The 20,287-nt window shown below is 35.4% G+C and overlaps 1 protein-coding gene across 7 annotated transcripts in view; it reads right to left on the bottom strand.

The window, feature by feature from the left end:
* FCHO2 (FCH and mu domain containing endocytic adaptor 2) overlaps positions 1 to 20,287 on the bottom strand; it is a 121,073-nt gene that overhangs the window by 30,347 nt on the left and 70,439 nt on the right. For 4 of the 7 annotated variants that reach the window (XM_077898141.1, XM_077898145.1, XM_077898146.1 and 1 more), the window contains 8 exons: positions 19,957 to 20,010; positions 14,232 to 14,289; positions 13,777 to 13,952; positions 12,346 to 12,357; positions 11,861 to 11,885; positions 9,686 to 9,728; positions 5,115 to 5,209; positions 94 to 197 (listed from right to left, as the gene is read on the bottom strand). In XM_077898141.1, coding sequence (XP_077754267.1) covers positions 94 to 197; positions 5,115 to 5,209; positions 9,686 to 9,728; positions 11,861 to 11,885; positions 12,346 to 12,357; positions 13,777 to 13,952; positions 14,232 to 14,289; positions 19,957 to 20,010 — 567 coding nt within the window. The remainder of the gene's footprint in view (positions 1 to 93; positions 198 to 5,114; positions 5,210 to 9,685; positions 9,729 to 11,860; positions 11,886 to 12,345; positions 12,358 to 13,776; positions 13,953 to 14,231; positions 14,290 to 19,956; positions 20,011 to 20,287) is intronic. The other 3 variants (XM_077898144.1, XM_077898147.1, XM_077898143.1) reach the window with 2 other exon arrangements.

The following is a 20,287-nucleotide window of genomic DNA, read 5'->3' as shown; positions in this document are numbered from 1 at the left end:
AATTAACTGTTAAAGGTGCATATAGGAAAAATACATTTGCATCTTAAATCAAACAATTATAATTAAAAAAAAAAAAAAAACCTGAGTACATACTATTTCATTAATCCCACTGAGTTTGCCTGAAGTAAGCTTTGGTCTGGAAGCAGGCCTTGGAGGTGGGACAATGGTGCCTACAGAAAGAGGAGTTGTGGGCCTGGCTGGTAGGGGGGAAAAAGAGAATTTGAAGAAAATCATTAGTAGTATGTAGTAATTCTTACATAAAAACATTCTATTATAGAAGAACTCTCAGTACTCAAAGCTCATTTTCCAGTTTTTGATATATATATTTGTATGTGTAAAATTATATATATACATATATATGTATAAAATTATCCATAATTGTTGAAATACTGGGAATCTATCAAATGGGCTTTTCTTGAAGCTAACAATATTCCTGAAAATAAAAAAAAGTTAACTGCTCAGTAGAACTAACACACACAACTATATTCCCATTTCAATTCTTTTTTTTTTTTTTAAAGATTTTATTTATTTATTCATGAGAGACCAGAGAGAGAGAGAGAGAGAGAGAGAGGGAGAGAGAGAGGCAGAGACACAGGCAGAGAGAGAAGCAGGCTCCATGCAGGGAGCCCGACGTGGGACTGGATCCTGGGTCTCCAGGATCAGGCCCTGGGCTGAAGGCGGCGCTAAACCACTGAGCCTCCCGGGCTGCCCCTCAATTCTTTATACATATTAAAAAAAAACAAATTCTGACAAACTGGCTAGTGAAAATAAACCAGTTAAAGGCTGAAGGTCTTTAATTTATTGCCAGTACATCTACTTACAGACAGTAATGCAAGACCAAGCCTTTGAAGCAACGCCTTTTTAGTAGTCACCTGAACTCTAAATAAAACACTTACCTTAATTAAAAGTCAAATTACAAGTTGAATTACATTGTAAAGTTTCTGATAATTAAAAGTATCAAAAATACATTATTAAAAAAAAATACATTATTTATGGAAAAAATTCCCCCAAATCACTATAATTAATTTTTGGTAAGAAAATACTTACAGAAATCCTATAGAGTTCACTGTTCCTAAATCCTACATAATTTTTTTTTTTTTTTAATTTATGATAGTCACGCAGAGAGAGAGAGAGAGAGAGAGAGAGGCAGAGACATAGGCAGAGGGAGAAGCAGGCTCCATGCACCGGGAGCCCGACGTGGGATTCGATCCCGGGTCTCCAGGATCGTGCCCTGGGCCAAAGGCAGGTGCCAAGCCCCTGTGCCACCCAGGGATACCTTTTTTTTTTTTTTTTTATGATAGAATCCTACATAAATTTAATGTTGTTTTTCAACACCATTTACAAATTTTGCTACTTTATAAATCAGAGATACTAACCTAAGTATTCCTCACTAAAAATTACTCAATTCTGGTAGAAATTAATGAAATCCAAGTGTAAATCATCAAAAGTCATAAATATATTAGCAAAATCTAAACAAGATTGAAGAATGAGAGCAAATATGTTTAAATCATCTTTATAGTATTCTAAAGTATTTTCAAATCCCTTTAGTTTATTGTAAAAGGTGGGGCTATAATTCAGACTGAAGAATATGGATGGGAGGAAATAGAAATCATTACGTTCTTTAAGTTTGCAGATGTGCGGGTTAAAAACATATGAATAGTTGGGCAGCCCAGGTGACTCATCGGTTTAGCGCCACCTTCAGCCCAGGGCCTGACCCTGGGCACCCGGGATCGGGTCCCGCGTCAGGCCTCCTGCATGGAGCCCGCTTCTCCCTCTGCCTGTGTCTCTGCCTCTCTCTCTCTCTTCTCTGTGTCTCTCATGAATAAATAAGTAAAATCTTTGGGAAAAAAAAAAACATATGAATAGGCCTAAGTACATCTATGGAGAAACAAACAGTAAGGCTGAGGACTGGTGGTCATTGATAAGGGAACACATATATGAAAGGAAGGGGAATGCAGGTGACAGGAAAGGACCTAAAGCAAAAGGGAGTCACAGAGGAGTGAAAGTCAATGCACGAGGGGTATGGAATCATTGAGAAAGATCTCCGATGCTTGAAGAAAACCGTAAAACCCTGCTAAGAAACTCTGTGCAGATTCTAAGGCCACTGCCTTCTCCCAGCGAGCCCCACTTCTGTCACGTTGCACCCCTACTTGAAGCTGTGCACTGGAAGAAATATGTACCAGCCTGAGAACCATAACATTTCCCTGTGCTACGACGTAGTGACTTGCAAGAGAAGCCCATTATCAATGAAACCAACACTGACAAGTTATTTCAAGCTTGTGAGAGCTTCACGTCACAGAGACGTACCCCTGAGCTTCATTACTGCCAGACAAACAGCCTGTCCAACTCAAAACAAACCAAGCCTGGTAGAAGTGTTAAGGTTCAGCTCTTTCAAATAATCACAAGTCACTTTTTCCAATTCAAAATACAGGCTGCTTTCATGAAAAGACTCAATTACTAAACACTCAAACAAATCCATGGGAGACAAAGAGTTTCTGCTGTAGTCCTTAAGTTCCTTAAGCTGAACGAGGGGAAAGCAGTTGAAAAACCAGAAGCAACAGGGAAATTCTCGAATAAAATATGAATCTTAAAAAAAAATATATGAATCTACATAGCCAAATAGTTTTCTTGGTTCAGGTTAATGTTATGTTAATCATTCAAAACTAGAAAAATATAGTAATACATTTTCAAACAAAAGCATAAGTCCAAACTTTCTATTAAGGAAAATAGGTATGAGAGCATACGAGATTTAAAAAACATAGGGGTAAAACTGAAGCCATAATTATTCTGTTTTTTCAGAGGAGCAACATGTAACTCTAACAGTTGGTAAAAGTGTAAACACTGATATACAAGCAAAACCCTCCCAGAAGTCTTAATGTAGAGCATTTCTTTTCTCTTCATGAATTAACTGAGCACATCAGATCTATAAAAATTCCTTAAAATTATCTTTTCAAAAATACTAGGCTGGTTTTTAACTCCAACATTGCTCCCATCACTAGCCAGTCAGGCACACTGCTGAGTAACGTAGCACTATCACCTTTGTGCTTTCTTTTTTTTTTTTTTTTAAGATTTTATTTATTTATTCATGAGAGACACAGGCAGAGAGAGAAGCAGGCTCCTCACAGGGAGCCCGACGTGGGACTCGATCCAGGACTAGGATCACGCCCTGAGCTAAAGGCCAATGCTCAACCACTGAGCCACCCAGGCGTTCCCCCCCCCCCCCCGCCCCTTTATACCTTCTCAAATATTTTTAGGTTTTTAACATCATCTCTTTTCATCATGACTAACATTCTTTGAAAGGTAAAATAATTTGACATCATTTTTCAGACTATATAGGAAAGTTTAAAAATGCATACAAAAAAATGCATACAAAAGTGAACTTAAAAAGTAACAAAGGGTTAATAAATGTTTTATTTCCTGGCTACTACACATCAAATGGCCACTGAACAAAAATGAATCATTTTTTATCTGAAGTTAAAAGTGACAGGGGTGAAACATACTTGAGACAGCAAGAGTTTTGAAAAATGAGGACTTTTTTGAAAAGGAAGAGACTGTGCTGAAAAAAAGAGTAAGAGACTAAGGGTAGGGCTAGGAAAAAATTTCTATGTAACTAAATCCTGTGTGATACCAATGTGAAAAATTTTATGTGGTATTTTGAAAAATAATTCATAAAATACCATTCTTACATTTTCACTGAACAAAAAGGAGACCTTAATGATAACTTCAGTTTTTCCTGTACAATTACTTTCCTTATATAATCTATTTAGTTTTATAAAAGTAAATAATAACATGTCCACTGAGGAAGGCTATAATGCTACTTCAGAATATGTTCAACTATCTTTCATTGTTTCTTGCTGTTTTATAAGTATTAAATATAGATCATCATCCCTTCAAAATTGCAAATTGGAGTTAAGGTTGCCTAAAATCCATTTATGTTTCAGAATGTCTTACGTTTGGTAGGTATGTTAGAGTACAATGAACAGAACTTTAGAATTAGTAAGATCCAGGTTTGAATCGTTGCTTCATTTCCTATGAAATGATCTCAGAGAAGTTCCAAATCATCTCTGAGCTTTACTTTTTTTCATCTACAAAATTGGGACAATAAAATGGACTTCATGGAGCAGTTAATGAAGTGAAATTAAACAGTGTAGCTTCTAACAGAGCAGCATGGCAGGAACTCAATCAGTTCAAGTTCTCTCCCCACCACTCTCCTAACCCCAAATACTGAACAGCAATCCCGAAATCCCAAAGAAGGCTGAAGATCAATTTACAGTGGATTTTAGTTTCTTATTTTGAACAAGCAGCGTTCTATTAAACAAGCATTTTGAGGCCTACTTTGACTGTTGGCTAGTGGAATTTACTATTTTGAATAAAAGAAAACGCATTCTTGCCAAAACAACTAAAAAGCATTCACCAAGCTGTTTCATACATTGCTTGGGAAGTGCTAAAGCCTTTCTGGAAAGCAGTTTGGCAATAAATATCAATGGGTATATCTTGAAACTCACATGTTGTACTGATAGAATTTTCATAATATCTTTGTAATAATTTATCTGTGGATGTTCATAAAACAAGAAAGCTAGCTGCAGCTCAAATGTCTGGTAACAATGGACTGGTTACATTAATGCACATCTATGTAGTGGAATGATCTAAAAACAGAATTATCTGGGCATTGATAAGGGAATGATATATTGAAATGAATACATCAATGAAAAAAATTGGTTTTTGATAAATTTTTGTTTAAGGCATAGGGTCTTTCAGCCAAGTTAACAAAATCAGTATAAAATCACTTTATCTGGCAATATGAGAGGATAAGTTAAAAATATTTTTGACCATTAAGTATAACACAAAAGTGATGAATAAATCAGGAAAAAAGTAACTCATGAATTCCTCAGTTTAAATACGCACGCATATTGGGACACCTGGGAGGCTCAGCAGTTTAGCGCCTGAATTTGGCCCAAGGCATGATGGAGTCCCGGATCGAGTCCCGCGTCGGGCTCCCTGCATGAAGCCTGCTTCTTTCTCTGCCTGTGTCTCTGCCTCTCTCTGTGTGTCTCTCATGAATAAATAAATAAAATCTTTTAAATAATAAATACACACACACATACACACACTACCTGATGATGATGACGAATTCAGTGAAGCTGAAGATGATGAATCAAGAGATGGTCCAAACAGGGGATCCCAAGCAAGTAAGTCGCTGGTCCCTTTCCTGCCATAATATTTAAAAATAAATATTTTAACCAAGGAACACTTCATTCGTATAAAACCTAGTCACTTATTTTTATTTCCTAGAATTGGAATAGCTAAATATATGATTTAAAAGCTGGGTATTCTGCCGATGGAATGTGTGAAAAAACTGAACCAAAATTTTTAATTTAAACCAGTATTTGTTAACTGTTCTAAGCAGAACGTCCAGTAACAGTACATAAAGTTGGTAGGGGGCAGTAGAGGAGATTAATGCACACCAATCACACCTTGTTATACTCTAACAATCTTTGGGGCTCCAAGAACAGAAATCATTTCAGCTTTACAAATGAAGAAATCAGGTTTGCTGATTCACACCTAGAACCAAGTCATGCACAGGAAATTTCTTCAAGTGATAAGAAATCAGGCAGAAATTTTATAAGGTCATACTTAAGTACTCAAAATATTATTTTATCTTTTTTCTTCATCTTTGAAATTGTCATGTACAGAAGTAAGCCCAACAGGTTGATATAAATTTCAAAGTTCTGATTACTGTAGTAGATCATACAAGCGCAGGACTTCTCCCTGGGCAACCGATAGTCCGAGCCACTGAGGTAGTCTAGAGAAATGTATGGACCCGTCATGTCTTAGGAGAGGTAACCAAAACTATGGACAAAATCATCAAGAGCATCAACTTTCAAGTTTCAAAAATCTCAACAGACCATATAACCCTTCACTGACCCCTTGGAATCCACTGGACTAGTTATTTTTAGGTTCAACTTCCAGCTCTTTAATAAAAACTTTTAAATGAATGGTTCTTTTTCATTTTAGTCACATGTCTTTTAAGATGTCTAATCTCTAAGATCCTGAAGTACCTAAATTTTGCCACCACCTCTTTTTAAAAGATGTTTCCAGCTTTAGTGAGCTATGAAAAGTGACACCTTATATATAGTTAAGGTGCAAAATAAAAATCAACCCCATTAAAACAATACTTTAATGTATCAAATTGCCACTATTTAATACAATATTTTTAAATCTTAGAAAACAGGCTCATTACAATGAAAATGGTTCAATTATCTATAAGCATGTATCTAGTATCACAACATGCACCTACATGGAAGCAAACTAAATTTTGTATATAAAACCTAGAATCACAATTGCATAAATTACTAAAAGCAAAATTTTAAAACACTGAACTTATCTTTAAAAATGATAAATGAATACCACCACTGTGCTCAATTAGATTAGTGCCTAGCTTTAATAGGATCAAGTTAGGGGATCCCTGGATGGCTCAGTGGTTTAGCGCCTGCCTTTGGCCCAGGGCGCGATCCTGGAGTCCTGGGATCGAGTCCCGCGTCAGGTTCCTGGCATGGAACCTGTTTCTCCTTCCCTCTGTGTCTCTTCCTCTCTCTCACTCTATGTCTATCATAAATAAATAAATAAATAAATCTTTAAAAAAAATGCGATCAAGTTATTTTAAGCTATCCATTTAATGAAGCCTACACTTTTACTTATGCAAAAAAAAAACATTATAAGACTGTATTCTTATTGACAGATATGGAAATGAAAAAGGACCCATGAAACACTGGCTTCAAATATTTCTTTCTTTTTAAAAAGAGCTAGCAGGGCAGCCCTGGTGGCTCAGCGGTTTAGCGCCACCACCTTCAGCTCAGGGTGTGATCCTGGAGGCCCCGGGATCGAGTCCCACATTGGGCTCCCTGCATGGAGCCTGCTTCTCCCTCTGCCTGTGTCTCTGCCTCTCTCTCTCTGTGTCTCTCATGAATAAATAAAATCTTTTAAAAAAATACATAAAAAAATAAAAAGAGCTAGCAGGTGCCTGGGTGGCTCAGCGGTTGAGCATCTGCCTTTGGCTCAGGACGTGACCTAGGGATCCTGGGATCAAGTCCTGCATCGGGCTCCCCCCCAGGGCGTCTGCTTCTCCCTCTGCCTATGTCTCTGCCTCTCTCTCTGTGTCTCTCACGAATAAATAAATAAAATCTTTACAAATCAATCAATCAATCAATCTAGCAACATGGTTTCTAGCCTTTTTAACTTGCGACATTTCCTTGTTTCAAAGTTCATGAAAAGTACAGTCTATCTTAAACAGTCACAGCCCAAACTGAAGGAAAAAAGTGAGAATATGTCAATGAGAATGACTAGATGAAATACATATATGAACTTCGGACACTAGCATTTATTTAGAAGTAGTGAAGTCACCAAGGCCAAATATAGTTGAATAAGGATTCTTTTAAAAATTATAGTGTCAAATAAGAATTGAAAACAACCAGAAACTCCACAGAGCGTTTCACAGCTTAGAAAAGAGGATGATTGCTAACACTCTACTGGAACTGAAACTGCAAAGATAATAAAACTGTCTAGAAAAAAAAGGACAAAAGAAAATTTAAACATAGTAAAGAGGGAAGGATGAACAGGTGGAGGACCCAGGATTTTCAGTATAAACTATTCTATATACCATAATAGTAGAGTTACATGTCCTTACCCATTTGTCAAAACTCATAGGCTATACAAGAATGAGCGAATTCTCATGTAAACCACAGACTTTGGGTGACAATAATGTTAGTGTAGGTTCATCAATTCCAAGAAGTGTGTTATCCTAGTAGGGGGTTCTGATCATGAAGGAGGCTGGGCATATGTGGGGGCAGAGAAAATATATGCAAAATCTCTATATCCTCCCCTCAATTTTGCTATGAACCTAAAACTGCTCTAAAAAGACTCTTACTTAAAAATAAAACTTATATACCCTCAAAACTATAGAACACTTCTGAAAGAAATTGAGGAAGACACAAAGAGATGGAAAAATATTCCATGCTCATGGATTGGCAGAATTAATATTGTGAAAATGTCAATGTTACCCAGGGCAATATACACGTTTAATGCAATCCCTATCAAAATACCATGGACTTTCTTCAGAGAGTTAGAACAAATTATTTTAAGATTTGTGTGGAATCAGAAAAGACCCCGAATAGCCAGGGGAATTTTTAAAAAGAAATCCATATCTGGGGGCATCACAATGCCAGATTTCAGGTTGTACTACAAAGCTGTGGTCATCAAGACAGTGTGGTACTGGCACAAAAACAGACACATAGATCAATGGAACAGAATAGAGAACCCAGAAGTGGACCCTCAACTTTATGGTCAACTAATATTCGATAAAGGAGGAAAGACTATCCATTGGAAGAAAGACAGTCTCTTCAATAAATGGTGCTGGGAAAATTGGACATCCACATGCAGAAGAATGAAACTAGACCACTCTCTTTCACCATACACAAAGATAAACTCAAAATGGATGAAAGATCTAAATGTGAGACAAGATTCCATCAAAATCCTAGAGAAGAACACAGGCAACACCCTTTTTGAACTCGGCCACAGTAACTTCTTGCAAGATACATCCACGAAGGCAAAAGAAACAAAAGCAAAAATGAACTATTGGGACTTCATCAAGATAAGAAGCTTTTGCACAGCAAAGGATACAGTCAACAAAACTAAAAGACAACCTACAGAATGGGAGAAGATATTTGCAAATGACCTATCAGATAAAGGGCTAGTTTCCAAGATCTATAAAGAACTTCTTAAACTCAACACCAAAGAAACAATCCAATCATGAAATGGGGAAAAGACATGAACAGAAATCTCACAGAGGAAGACATAGACATGGCCAACATGCATATGAGAAAATGCTCCGCATCACTTGCCATCAGGGAAATACAAATCAAAACCACAATGAGATACCACCTCACACCAGTGAGAATGGGGCAAATTAACAAGGCAGGAAACAACAAATGTTGGAGGGGATGCGGAGAAAAGGGAACCCTCTTACACTGTTGGTGGGAATGTGAACTGGTGCAGCCACTCTGGAAAACTGTGTGGAGGTTCCTCAAACAGTTAAAAATAGACCTGCCCTACGACCCAGCAATTGCACTGTTGGGGATTTACCCCAAAGATTCAGATGCAGTGAAACGCCGGGACACCTGCACCCCGATGTTTATAGCAGCAATGGCCACGATAGCCAAACTGTGGAAGGAGCCTCGGTGTCCAACGAAAGATGAATGGATAAAGAAGATGTGGTTTATGTATACAATGGAATATTACTCAGCTATTAGAAATGACAAATACCCACCATTTGCTTCAACGTGGATGGAACTGGAGGGTATTATGCTGAGTGAAGTAAGTCAGTCGGAGAAGGACAAACATTATATGTTCTCATTCATTTGGGGAATATAAATAATAGTGAAAGGGAATATAAGGGAAGGGAGAAGAAATGTGTGGGAAATATCAGAAAGGGAGACAGAACGTAAAGACTGCTAACTCTGGGAAACGAACTAGGGGTGGTAGAAGGGGAGGTGGGCGGGGGGTGGGAGTGAATGGGTGACGGGCACTGGGGGTTATTCTGTATGTTAGTAAATTGAACACCAATAAAAAATTAAAAAAAAATAAATAAATAAAATAAAATAAATAAATAAAACTTAACTGTGAAACTTACTCATTGGATGCAGCACATGGCTTTGATTTTGTCAGCTCCTCACCTAATTAAAAAATTGAAACATCAAGAAATTCATAATCTGAGTAATGAAATATTTAAATGGTAAGAGAAACACTGGACATATAACTCAATACTACGAACAATTTAAAAATTGTGGAACTGGGACGCCTGGGTAGCTTAGCAGTTGAGCGTCTGCCTTTGGCTCAGGTCGTGATCCCGGGGTCCTAGATAGAGTCCTGAATTGGGGTCCCTGCACAGAGCCTGCTTCTCCCTCTGCCTAGGTCTCTGCCTCTCTGTGTGTGTCTCCCATGAATAAAAAAAAAAATTGTGGGGATCCCTGGGTGGCGCAGCGGTTTAGCGCCTGCCTTCAGCCCAGGGCACAATCCTGGAGACCCGGGATCGAATCCCACGTCAGGCTCCCAGGGCATGGAGCCTGCTTCTCCCTCTGCCTGTGTCTCTGCCTCTCTCTCTCTCTGTGTGTGTGACTATCATAAATAAATAAAAATTTAAAAAAATTGTGGAACTGATAACATAAATAGAATTTTTTTAATTATGAAGGAAAAAAGTCAAGTTTTCTAACATGCTAAGACTATCATTTAAGAATATCAAAATAATAGCTGAATTTCTGCTGTCTTCTTCTTCTAACATCTTTGATAAGAAATTGCTTAAGTCAATGAACTATCCTATTCATGAAAATAAAACTGTTCAGACAAGAAAAATATGGGCTAGAACTTTAAAAATTAGAACACATATGTTGAAAGACTTAAGTATCTATCAGTCAAGAATTATAACTGATGAATCATGAAAGCATCTTTCAGGTTCTAAGAATATTATTACATTGACCAAAAATAGTTATTCTTGAAGGATGTTGTATCTTGAAAAACTAAAATTTTTAGAGCAACCTAGAATAACAGTCTTTATAAGACAGGCTGTTTTGCTACCTTTTCCATTAGTAACATTAATCATTTCATTAGCAACTGGTACACAAAGAAAATAGTATAAGTAACATGCAGAAGTCATGTCAGTTCATAAGAAAATTTCCCTGTATCTTAATGTCTTAGATCACCACCCAACACCAGATGAATGCAGAATACACCAACATGGGTAACTGCAGCAAAGTCCGAGGAATACCACAGTGTATGTGATGCCCCTTCATACCACACTGTTCCATTTGGCTCAGTCTGGCCCTGTTTGACCTCAAAGTACTCACTGTGGTGTTCTCCTCCATCTTCCTGCAATTTGCCCTTATGCCTATTAACTCCATAAAAACAACCCACTTTTATCCTCACTTTCCTTGTATCCCCTATCATTCAAGCTACTCACTCTTTTTTAAAAGTAAAATCTTACTTTTAGTTTGATATTTATTATGCATTTAATAGGTCTTTGTAATTGTGCTAGAATTTTTAATAGGATTAATGTTACTTACTTATGGTTTTTATTAAGCCTTGTGTTTACAAAAATGCACAACTTGAGTTGGCTGCCTCAACTCTATTTTTTCCCAACTTTGTTATTTTTAATGCATGAATTCTGCAGATGTTAACACTCCTCCCCCCCATTTTTTTAGTATAACTAAGTTACTATACTAAAACTATAGATTACAAAATTGCAATTGTGATAGGACTTAAAAATCAGAAAAGCTAAAGCTTACTCACCTTTCATAAAGCCTTCTGGCTCATAAGGCAGAGTTACGCCAGTTAAGTAATTTAACATTGTTAAAAAGAAGCTACTCTTTGGGATCCCTGGGTGGCTCAGCGGTTTGGCGCCTGCCTTTGGCCCAGGGCACGATCCTGGAGTCCGGGGATCGAGTCCCGCGTCAGGCTCCCGGCATGGAGCCTGCTTCTCCCTCTGCCTGTGTCTCTGCCTCTCTCTCTCTGTGTGACTATCATAAATAAATAAAAATTAAAAAAAAAAAAAAAGAAGGTACTCTTTGGTTTTTTGACTTCTGAAAAATGCTGTAGCCAAGTATTAAACTTGAAGGTGTGTATAAACGCTAAAAGAAATAATATACATAAAATTGTCTTCTGTTTAAAGTATCCTTCTAGTCTGTTGTTAACAGTTATGATGAAAACAAACCATTTATTCTTCTAACTACATATGAAAGGCTACAATAAGCTGAGCAAACTACCTGATAAATTTTAATAGACACAAAATAACCACTTTAAGTGTCACACTTACTTGATGAATTCCGATTCATCTGCACCTAAAACAGAAATGCAAACACTAAGAGTCATTAAACAAATAATTTGGTAATGAAATATTTAGTAAAAAAAAATTTTGGTATATTTTTTAAGTAGGTTCCATGCGCAACACAGTGCTTGAACTCTTATGATACTGAGATCAAGAGCTGAATGCCAACTGAGCCAGCCAGGCATCTCTACTTCGTGAGATATTAATGGGGACCTAATTTTAAGTTGTTCTTAGTATATTTACTCAATTATAAACTACAAACAAAAAAACAAACTTTCAGTTCTTATAGTAAAAGATAATACACATACCTTTAACTCAATAAAATGTTTTTAAAATATCAAAATGTTAGTACCTACAGCAAGATACTATGATCTGCAAATTTAAAAAGCTTAACACAAGTATTTTGAAGATCAATGTTCAAATATTAAAAGGATTTTAAGTTAGTAGGTAAGAATATAAAATTTTGCACTTACTGGGCTGTGTCTCTAGTAGTGCATGGAAAGAAAAAGAAAGGTATAGTGTACAATTTAGAATTTAAAATATCTTATTTTCTTGGTCTCATAATTTGTCTATTCACTTCTGAATCATACCTAAAATCTACTCACCTTAGAACACATGCAGAACATCGTTGGGGTAGGGGACATAGGCTAGATAAGCAAAGTGGCCAGCCAAATATATTCAACACATCTTTTCAGATCCAATATTAACTATTAAAATGTTCTCATTATTTATTTTCTCAGTATGAAATTAATATGCTCACCTTTTTTAAAAAATTGAAGAGGAAAGTACAAAGGAGAAAATTTTAAATCATTAATGATCTCACTACTCAGAATTAGGTGCTTAATGTTTTGGTATATATTTCCCTAGGATTTTCTTTACATAAATATATTTTTTTAATTAGTCAGGCTCTTTCACAATAAAAATATTTAATGGTTTCATAACTTCTAACTTCATACGTATATATTACATATATCTATCATAATATATATGTATATAATTTAATCTGGGCATTAATCTTAATGTTAAATAGCAATGGTAGGATAAAACCTCACTTAAGAAATCAGTCTTTTTGGTAGAAAAAAATTAAACGCTATAAGCACATGACTGAAAAACATTTATTCCCAAATACACAGAGACTATTTAAAATACATAATTAAATGACAATATGAAGTGGGAAGAACTTTTATTCTCCATTATCAAGGAGAACTGATTTAATATCAATTATGTTAAGTATGTACAGATAACTAAATTGTCATTCTAAGACATGCTTTTTTCCCCATAGTTTAACATTCCTGAAATTAGAGTTTGACATCAACAGAAAGATTAGTTATGGCAATTACTTTTTATTTTTTTCTTCCCTCAAAAGCTGTTTATGGTATCTGAGAATTGAGGAATTATCCACTAACACTATGAATTCTTCTATGTGTCTTTTTTATATAAAAAGTATGAAATAACAAATGCTGTAGTTACAAAAACATGCAGACATAGAACTTAATCTTTAAATCCCTTGTTAAAGAAAGAATTCCCTTTCACATAAGGTTCATAAAATATGGACAAAATATTTAAAACTGGATGAGGAAACGATTAATACTGCCATTTCAAACTTCTGAAACATAGAAACTGTTTATAAAATAAAATACACGGCAGAAATAGATTTTCTACGTTTTTGTTTCTTTATAAAACACCTCAAAAGGAAGCAAAACTAAGCCAAACTCGGGTTTATGTGCCTATATAACAATCATAAACTGTATGCCTCAATAAAACAGAAGAAAAATTACTAAATGTTCCCTTATTCGATGTGCTTAATTAACTATTGCTAAAATTAACCAGATGCAAGTAGACAAGGTAAAAAAAACAACCAAAGGCTTCTATATAGAGTATGAACTTGCTCATTTCTTACTTACAGATATTGCTGGGGAGAGTGTGATATTTCCTATAGATACTTTTAATTCATCCAAGGAAGCCATTGTGTGATGGGAGTTATTTGGGTGCATGGGTTTGATCTCTATCCGATACTTCTTTGGTTCTTCATCTTCAGAATCAGAATCACTAGACGAGTAGAAATGGTTCTCTTTGGTATGTGAGTATCAGTTAAAGAATTTAGTTTTTAAACTATCTTAACATATAAACAGTTTTTCATACATTTATAAAAAGGATATAAACCTTTAAGAGATGAGATAGACTTTAACAGAAATAGTACTAACTTTCATTAATAAAAACATGTTAAGTGAAGACTATGGAATCACATTTTATTATAATTAAAAACTGAAGTCTTTATTAAACAACAGATTATTCTGTTTTAACTGTCTACTTAGATGCCAACACAATCCATAGAAATATCTAGATGATGAAAGGATATCATTCTGATTTGCTTCTGGTTTTATACTATAACCTTCTTCATCTACATCAGGAATGTTCTATGGGAAGAAGAAGAAAAAAACTTCATTGTAATGATGGCTCCAACTACATAGATACAAAAGATTAGCAAAACAGCTTTACCTATTGCAGTGGCTACATCATTTATCAATGATGTAGGTTCATAAAATTATCAACACTGGCAAAGTTCTATCATTTTGGTTAAGTTAGCTCCAGATCACATTCTATGCTTTAGCATCTGAAACGGAAAGGCACTGAAAAATGAAATAGGAGAAACACTCTATAAGGAAGAGAACAGGGGTTCAGGCAGGAATACCAGCAGTTCTGTAATAAGCAAATGTTCACCCAAATCTTGAAAGGGAAGAAGTAAAAGCACAAGACTCTATGTGTCTGGAATGAGACATGATGAAATCAGAGGGCTGACAAGTTAAATAAATGGAAATACTTATCAAAAATATTTAACAAAAGAAAACAAATGAAAGATAACCAAGAAAATTAAAACTACATTAAAATAGCATCTCTTATACATGAGACAGGCAAAAATCCAAAAGCTTGAAAATACACTCTGTTGGCAAAACTGTGGGAAAAGGTACTCTTATATTCTGCTGGTATAAATACAAACTAGTAAATCCCTATAGAGAGAAATTTAGCGTTATCTAACAAAAATAGTTAAGTATTTACTCTTCCACCCAGGAATTGAATTTCTAGGAATTTACCCTGAAAATACACCCTCAACAATTTAAAAATACATATACAACAAGTGTATTCATCAAAGATTATCTGTAACTCAAAACTGATGGAAAGCACCTAAATGTCCAAGCATAGTTTAATAAACTATAGTACACATAGTAAACAGAGTAGTCTACAATTATTTTTTAAAAATGGGAAGTTTCTATGAACTCATATGGAATGACTTTGAGGAAATACTGCTAAATGAGAAAAAAAAAAAAAAAAAAAGCCTGTAAGAAAGATGGGAAAATTTTAAAACACAGATATCTGCTTATCTTTACAGGGAAAAAAACCCCTGTAAGGAGAAATCAGAATAAAGTTGGTTACCTCCAAGGGAAAGTGATGAATAGAAGGGATAAAGGATGGAGGACCACTTCTCTATGTATGCTATGTGGAGAGAATATTCCTATTTTTAGGAAATATACATTTAAGCAGTTTAGGGATGAGGGCCACCATGTATAGAATTTATGCTAAAATGGATCAAAAAAAATTATATACACACACATAAACACATGCATGTAGGAATACAACTGTTAAGGAAAATATAATAAAAAGTTAGGGAGCAGCCCCGGTGGCGCAGCAGTTTAGCGCTGCCTGCAGCCCAGGGCATGATCCTGGAGACCCTGGATGGAGTCCCATGTTGGGCTCTCTGCATGGAGCCTGCTTCTCCCTCTGCCTGTGTCTCTGCCTCTCTCTCTCTGTGTCTCTATGAATAAATAAAATCTTAAAATAATAATAATAATAATAATAATAATAATAATAATAATAATAAGAAGTTAGGGGTACTCAAAGTGCTTTTATTTGGAAATAAGTTCTAACTTACAAAAAATACAAGAATAAAACAATTCCAAAAACTTTTTTAGAAGAAAAAAAAAAGATAATCAAGAAATGTCAAGTGATCAGTTGGAGAGCTAAAATTCTTCTACTGGTAAAGTTTCTTTTCTTCCTCCATTCACTTGCTAAAGCTCAGCAAAAGGAATATGAAGGGTAATCTCACAGGCATAGCACAAGATCAAGGAGAACTAAGAGCAAAATTTACATAGCTATAGCTTCCAATTTGAATAAAAAGTTTACTGTACCCAGCAGTGAGTTAAGAGACTGGATTAAAATCTAGAAATGAAAAATCTAATACAGAGTAAAGAGCAGATTACATATACAAAAAAGATGTCAAGTGATATAACCCTAGAAGTAGAGCACTTTGAATTCTACATATTGCTTGCTAATATGCAAATAATATTTTAAAATACTTTTAAAAATAAACTTTACCAAATGTAGGTTGAGGTTGATTAGAAATCAGAATTAAAGTTTTTATAGGGACACCTGGGTGGCTCAGTGGTTGAGCGTCTGCCTTTGGCTCAGGCCGTGATCCTGGAGTCCCACGATCAAGACCCACATCAGGCTCTTTGCATGAAGCCTGCTTCTCCCTCTGCCTGTGTCTCTGCCTCTCTCTCTCTGTGTGTCTCTCTCATGAATAAATAAAATCTTTAAAAAAGTAAAAGATAAAGTTTTTATAAAATACTTTATTCTTATTCCTAGTATCCTAGAAACATACCAGATATTTAATCTCCTAGAAGTTCTAAGAATTTGCTATAATACAGTATGATGTAATAATTTAAAATAATACTGAGCTGTTTTTTATAGGGTAAGACCAACCTCTTGAAGATTACAACTATAAACTCTGGTCAAAAAAAAACTATCTGAAGGTACTGGAGAGTGAACTAGAGCAACCATTTAAGAAGTCTACAAAATTATATGCTCAAAAACTATAAATAGATCATAATGGAGTCGTAAAAAAGGTTCAAATAACCCACAAGGAAGGCAGGAAAAGAAACAAAGTGAAAACCAAAAAACCAGAAACAGAAAACAAACAAACAAAAAAATGACATACTTAGCTCTGATACGTCTATAATTATGTTAAATATAAAGTGTCCAAATGTAATAAAAGGCAGATTGGCAGAAGAGATTAAAATACATGCCCCAACTAGAGGCTATCTGTAAGAAACTTACTTCATGTATAACAACATATGTAGGTTGAAGGTAAAAGAATGGAAAAATACCATGTAAACATTAAAAAGGGAGGGAGGGGCAAATGAAGGACTTCTTGTTAGGTAAAACAGATTTCAGAAAGCAAATAACCAGGGTCAGAGTGGGACATGGTACCCACAAGAATCTATATACAATTGTTCAAAGCAACTTTTTTCTAATAGCTGAAAACCAGAAACAACTAAATGCCCTATGATAGGTGAATGGTCAGAACAAACTTTAGTGCTTCTATATCATGGAATACTATTCAACCAACAAAAAACTATTCATATACCATATATGCAAAAACCTAGAAGAAACTCCAGAGAATTATGCTGGAAGAAAAAAGCCCATCTGAAAGGTTATAATAGGACTCCATTTAAATAACATTCTTAAAATGACAAAATTAGAGAAATAGAGAAAAGATTAGTGATTGCAAGAAGCCAAGGAGGGTGGTGATGGAAGAGAAGTGGCAGTAAAAGGCAACCAACAAAAAAGACCTTTGTGGTAATGGAAATGTTCTGCTTTGACTGTTTTAGGTGTCAGTATCCTAGCTGTGATACTGTATTTCTGCAAGAAATTACCAGGAGGGCAGCCCCGGGGGCGCAGGGCTTTAGCGCCGCCTGCAGCCCAGGGCCTGATCCTGGAGACCCGGGATGGAGTTCCTCATCGGGCTCCCTGCATGGAGCCTGCTTCTCCCTCTGCCTGTGTCTCTGTCTCTGTCTCTGTCTCTCTCTCTCTCTCTCTCGTCTCTATGAATAAATAAAATATTTTTTAAAAATTATCAGGAGAAAGTGGATGAAAGGTATACGGGACTGCTCTGTACTATCTTTGCAACTTGCTGTAAATTGATTACTTCAAAATAAATAATAATTCTCGGTATATCAGGTTTGGAATGCTAAACTGTTCATAGAAACTTGATATTAATAAAAACTTGCCCAATACCAGTTTATACCTTTGTCCACTCAGTCCATGATTTCTATTTAAAGGCCCTACACTGCTGGAGTAAAACATTAGGCCAAAGCACTGTGAAGAAAAGAGCAGGTAACTTCACTCAATAATCTTAAAGGCAGGTTTGGATAGTAGTTGTGGTAGTGATTTAAAAATATATACTGGGACAGAACTCTTCAGTCAATGAAATATTCCTCAATCTGTTTAGATAGGGAGACTGGCTGAAACCAAAAGAAAAAGACAATTCACACTTACTTGGGCAACCTTTAAAAAATATAGTCCCTCAAAATAATTTTTTAATTACACAGACCATTTAAAAAAGGAACAGAAATTAAACGATAATTTCCTTAACAAGGCAGGTTATGGATGTTTAAATGGTTATTAAAACTAGCTATAGGGGGAGCCTGGCTAACTCAGTGAGTAGAGCATGCAACTCTTGATCTCAGGGTTGTGAATTCAAGCACCATGTTGCGTGTGGGGCCTACTTTAAAAAAAGCCATAGAAAAGTCATAAATAGGCTATAATAATAATAGGCCATAAATAAAACAAAAAAATGAAAGCCTTTTCTCCCTGCTGACCACCACTGTAATCATGCTCCCTAAAGGTAACCACAATTAAGTGTTGGGTAACACAAACAAAAAGAACAAAAATATCTACCCATTTATATTTTTTAAACAGCAATTACTTAAAAATCATACTTGCTTCCCTTTAGTAAGCTCTTTCCCTATCAGCAGGCACAGCAACTGATCAACCATGCGTAACTTCAACCGTGGAAAGCAAAACCTCAGAGAAGGTGAGGGGAAGTGGGTGGGGCGGGGGGGGGGGGAACTACTGTATGTATGTATCTTGATGAAGCAAGTACATGGAGTTTGTGAATACAGCCAGAACAATAAACCTCAAGCAGGACTGGACAGTCAAAAAAACATGCATTTCTTATTTGAGAAGACACTGCCAAACTATCCATAAGACAGATTGTACCAATTTATACTCCTACCAGTTATATGAATTAACCAAAACTTTGCCAATATCATATATAAATACAGGAATTTCATTCTAATTTGCATCAGAATGAGACTACTATTCTGAACATTATAATGGTCATTTACCACCTTGTTTCTTTTTATGAAAATAGCCTGTTTTTCTCATAATGCCCTTTTCCTGTTGGGACACTGCTCACCTTTAACAATGATTTGTATAAGCTTTACAAAGGAAAGTAGCCCTTGTTACGTCTTACAAGTATACTCTGCCAACTTTGCAGATTCAAATTCTTCTATGACGTATTTTTTGTAATTTTAGATGTTTTCTTTCTATACAAATTTATCAATCCTTTCCTTTATGGTATTATACTTATGCGTCCTCTTTAAAAGCCCTTTCCTAATTCCAGACAAGTACTGATTGAAGTTCAAAAGTGGTTAATACTGATCATTATAGAACAGTATCAATGAGCTGAGAGGATTAGAAATGTTTTAAGGGAGTTTATATAAAACACGAAGTTATTAAAGTATTTAATTCAATGTTGCAATCATGAAATAAATGCTACACATAAATAATTCCAACATGAAATGCCTGATGAATCTTCAGGTTAATGTCAACACATCTGCTAACTTTTTCATTAATTAGTAAACCAAGCGTATCAAAACAAACAACTGGTAAAGTAAATAAATATAGTTCTAAAACACTCTGAGGATTTTAACCTTAGAGCTCACTAGAAATCTATTTATTTTTACTATACATTTACTAACAAATCATAACTTTCTTATTTTAAAGATGAAACATAAAAAGTTTTTATTTTAAGTTACATAAAACATAGTGTTCCAAAAGTATCCTTATCTTGGTACACCATTATGCTGTAAAAGATCAAAATGACTTGGGGCCAAAAGATACAGTAATTATGCAAGCAAGAACAATAAGCAAAGGAGACAGACAGTTTGATTCTACTACACTTAGCAACATGACCAGTGTCTAATGAACAATTTGAAAAATATGTCTGTCTACACATTACTTACACCATTTGGTAATACTCTCCCACTGTAACCACGGGGAACTCCACTTATTGTCTTCTTCAATTATAGACAAAGAAATATATTTAAATAAGAAATATAAACAAACTCTTCAAAACAAAAAGCAGAGAAAAATACTGACAATGATTATTATTGCTATCTTTTCTGTACTGATAAGCTCTTAAAATTCAAACACCTGAAGAGATAAAATAATATCTTAATAATCAGGAATACTTTAGTAAGAGCATCACATTTTAAAATAAAGTAAGCAGATCTGAGATCTGGCATATTTCCCAAGAAAAAGCAATATGGTATGGTACCATTCAAATTTTCAAAG

The sequence above is a fragment of the Canis aureus genome, chromosome 5, assembly GCF_053574225.1.
Source record: "Canis aureus isolate CA01 chromosome 5, VMU_Caureus_v.1.0, whole genome shotgun sequence".
NCBI classification, from domain to species: Eukaryota; Metazoa; Chordata; class Mammalia; order Carnivora; family Canidae; genus Canis; species Canis aureus.
Note: the sequence above shows the minus strand (reverse complement) of the source record. Positions and strands in the feature narration are given on the sequence as shown.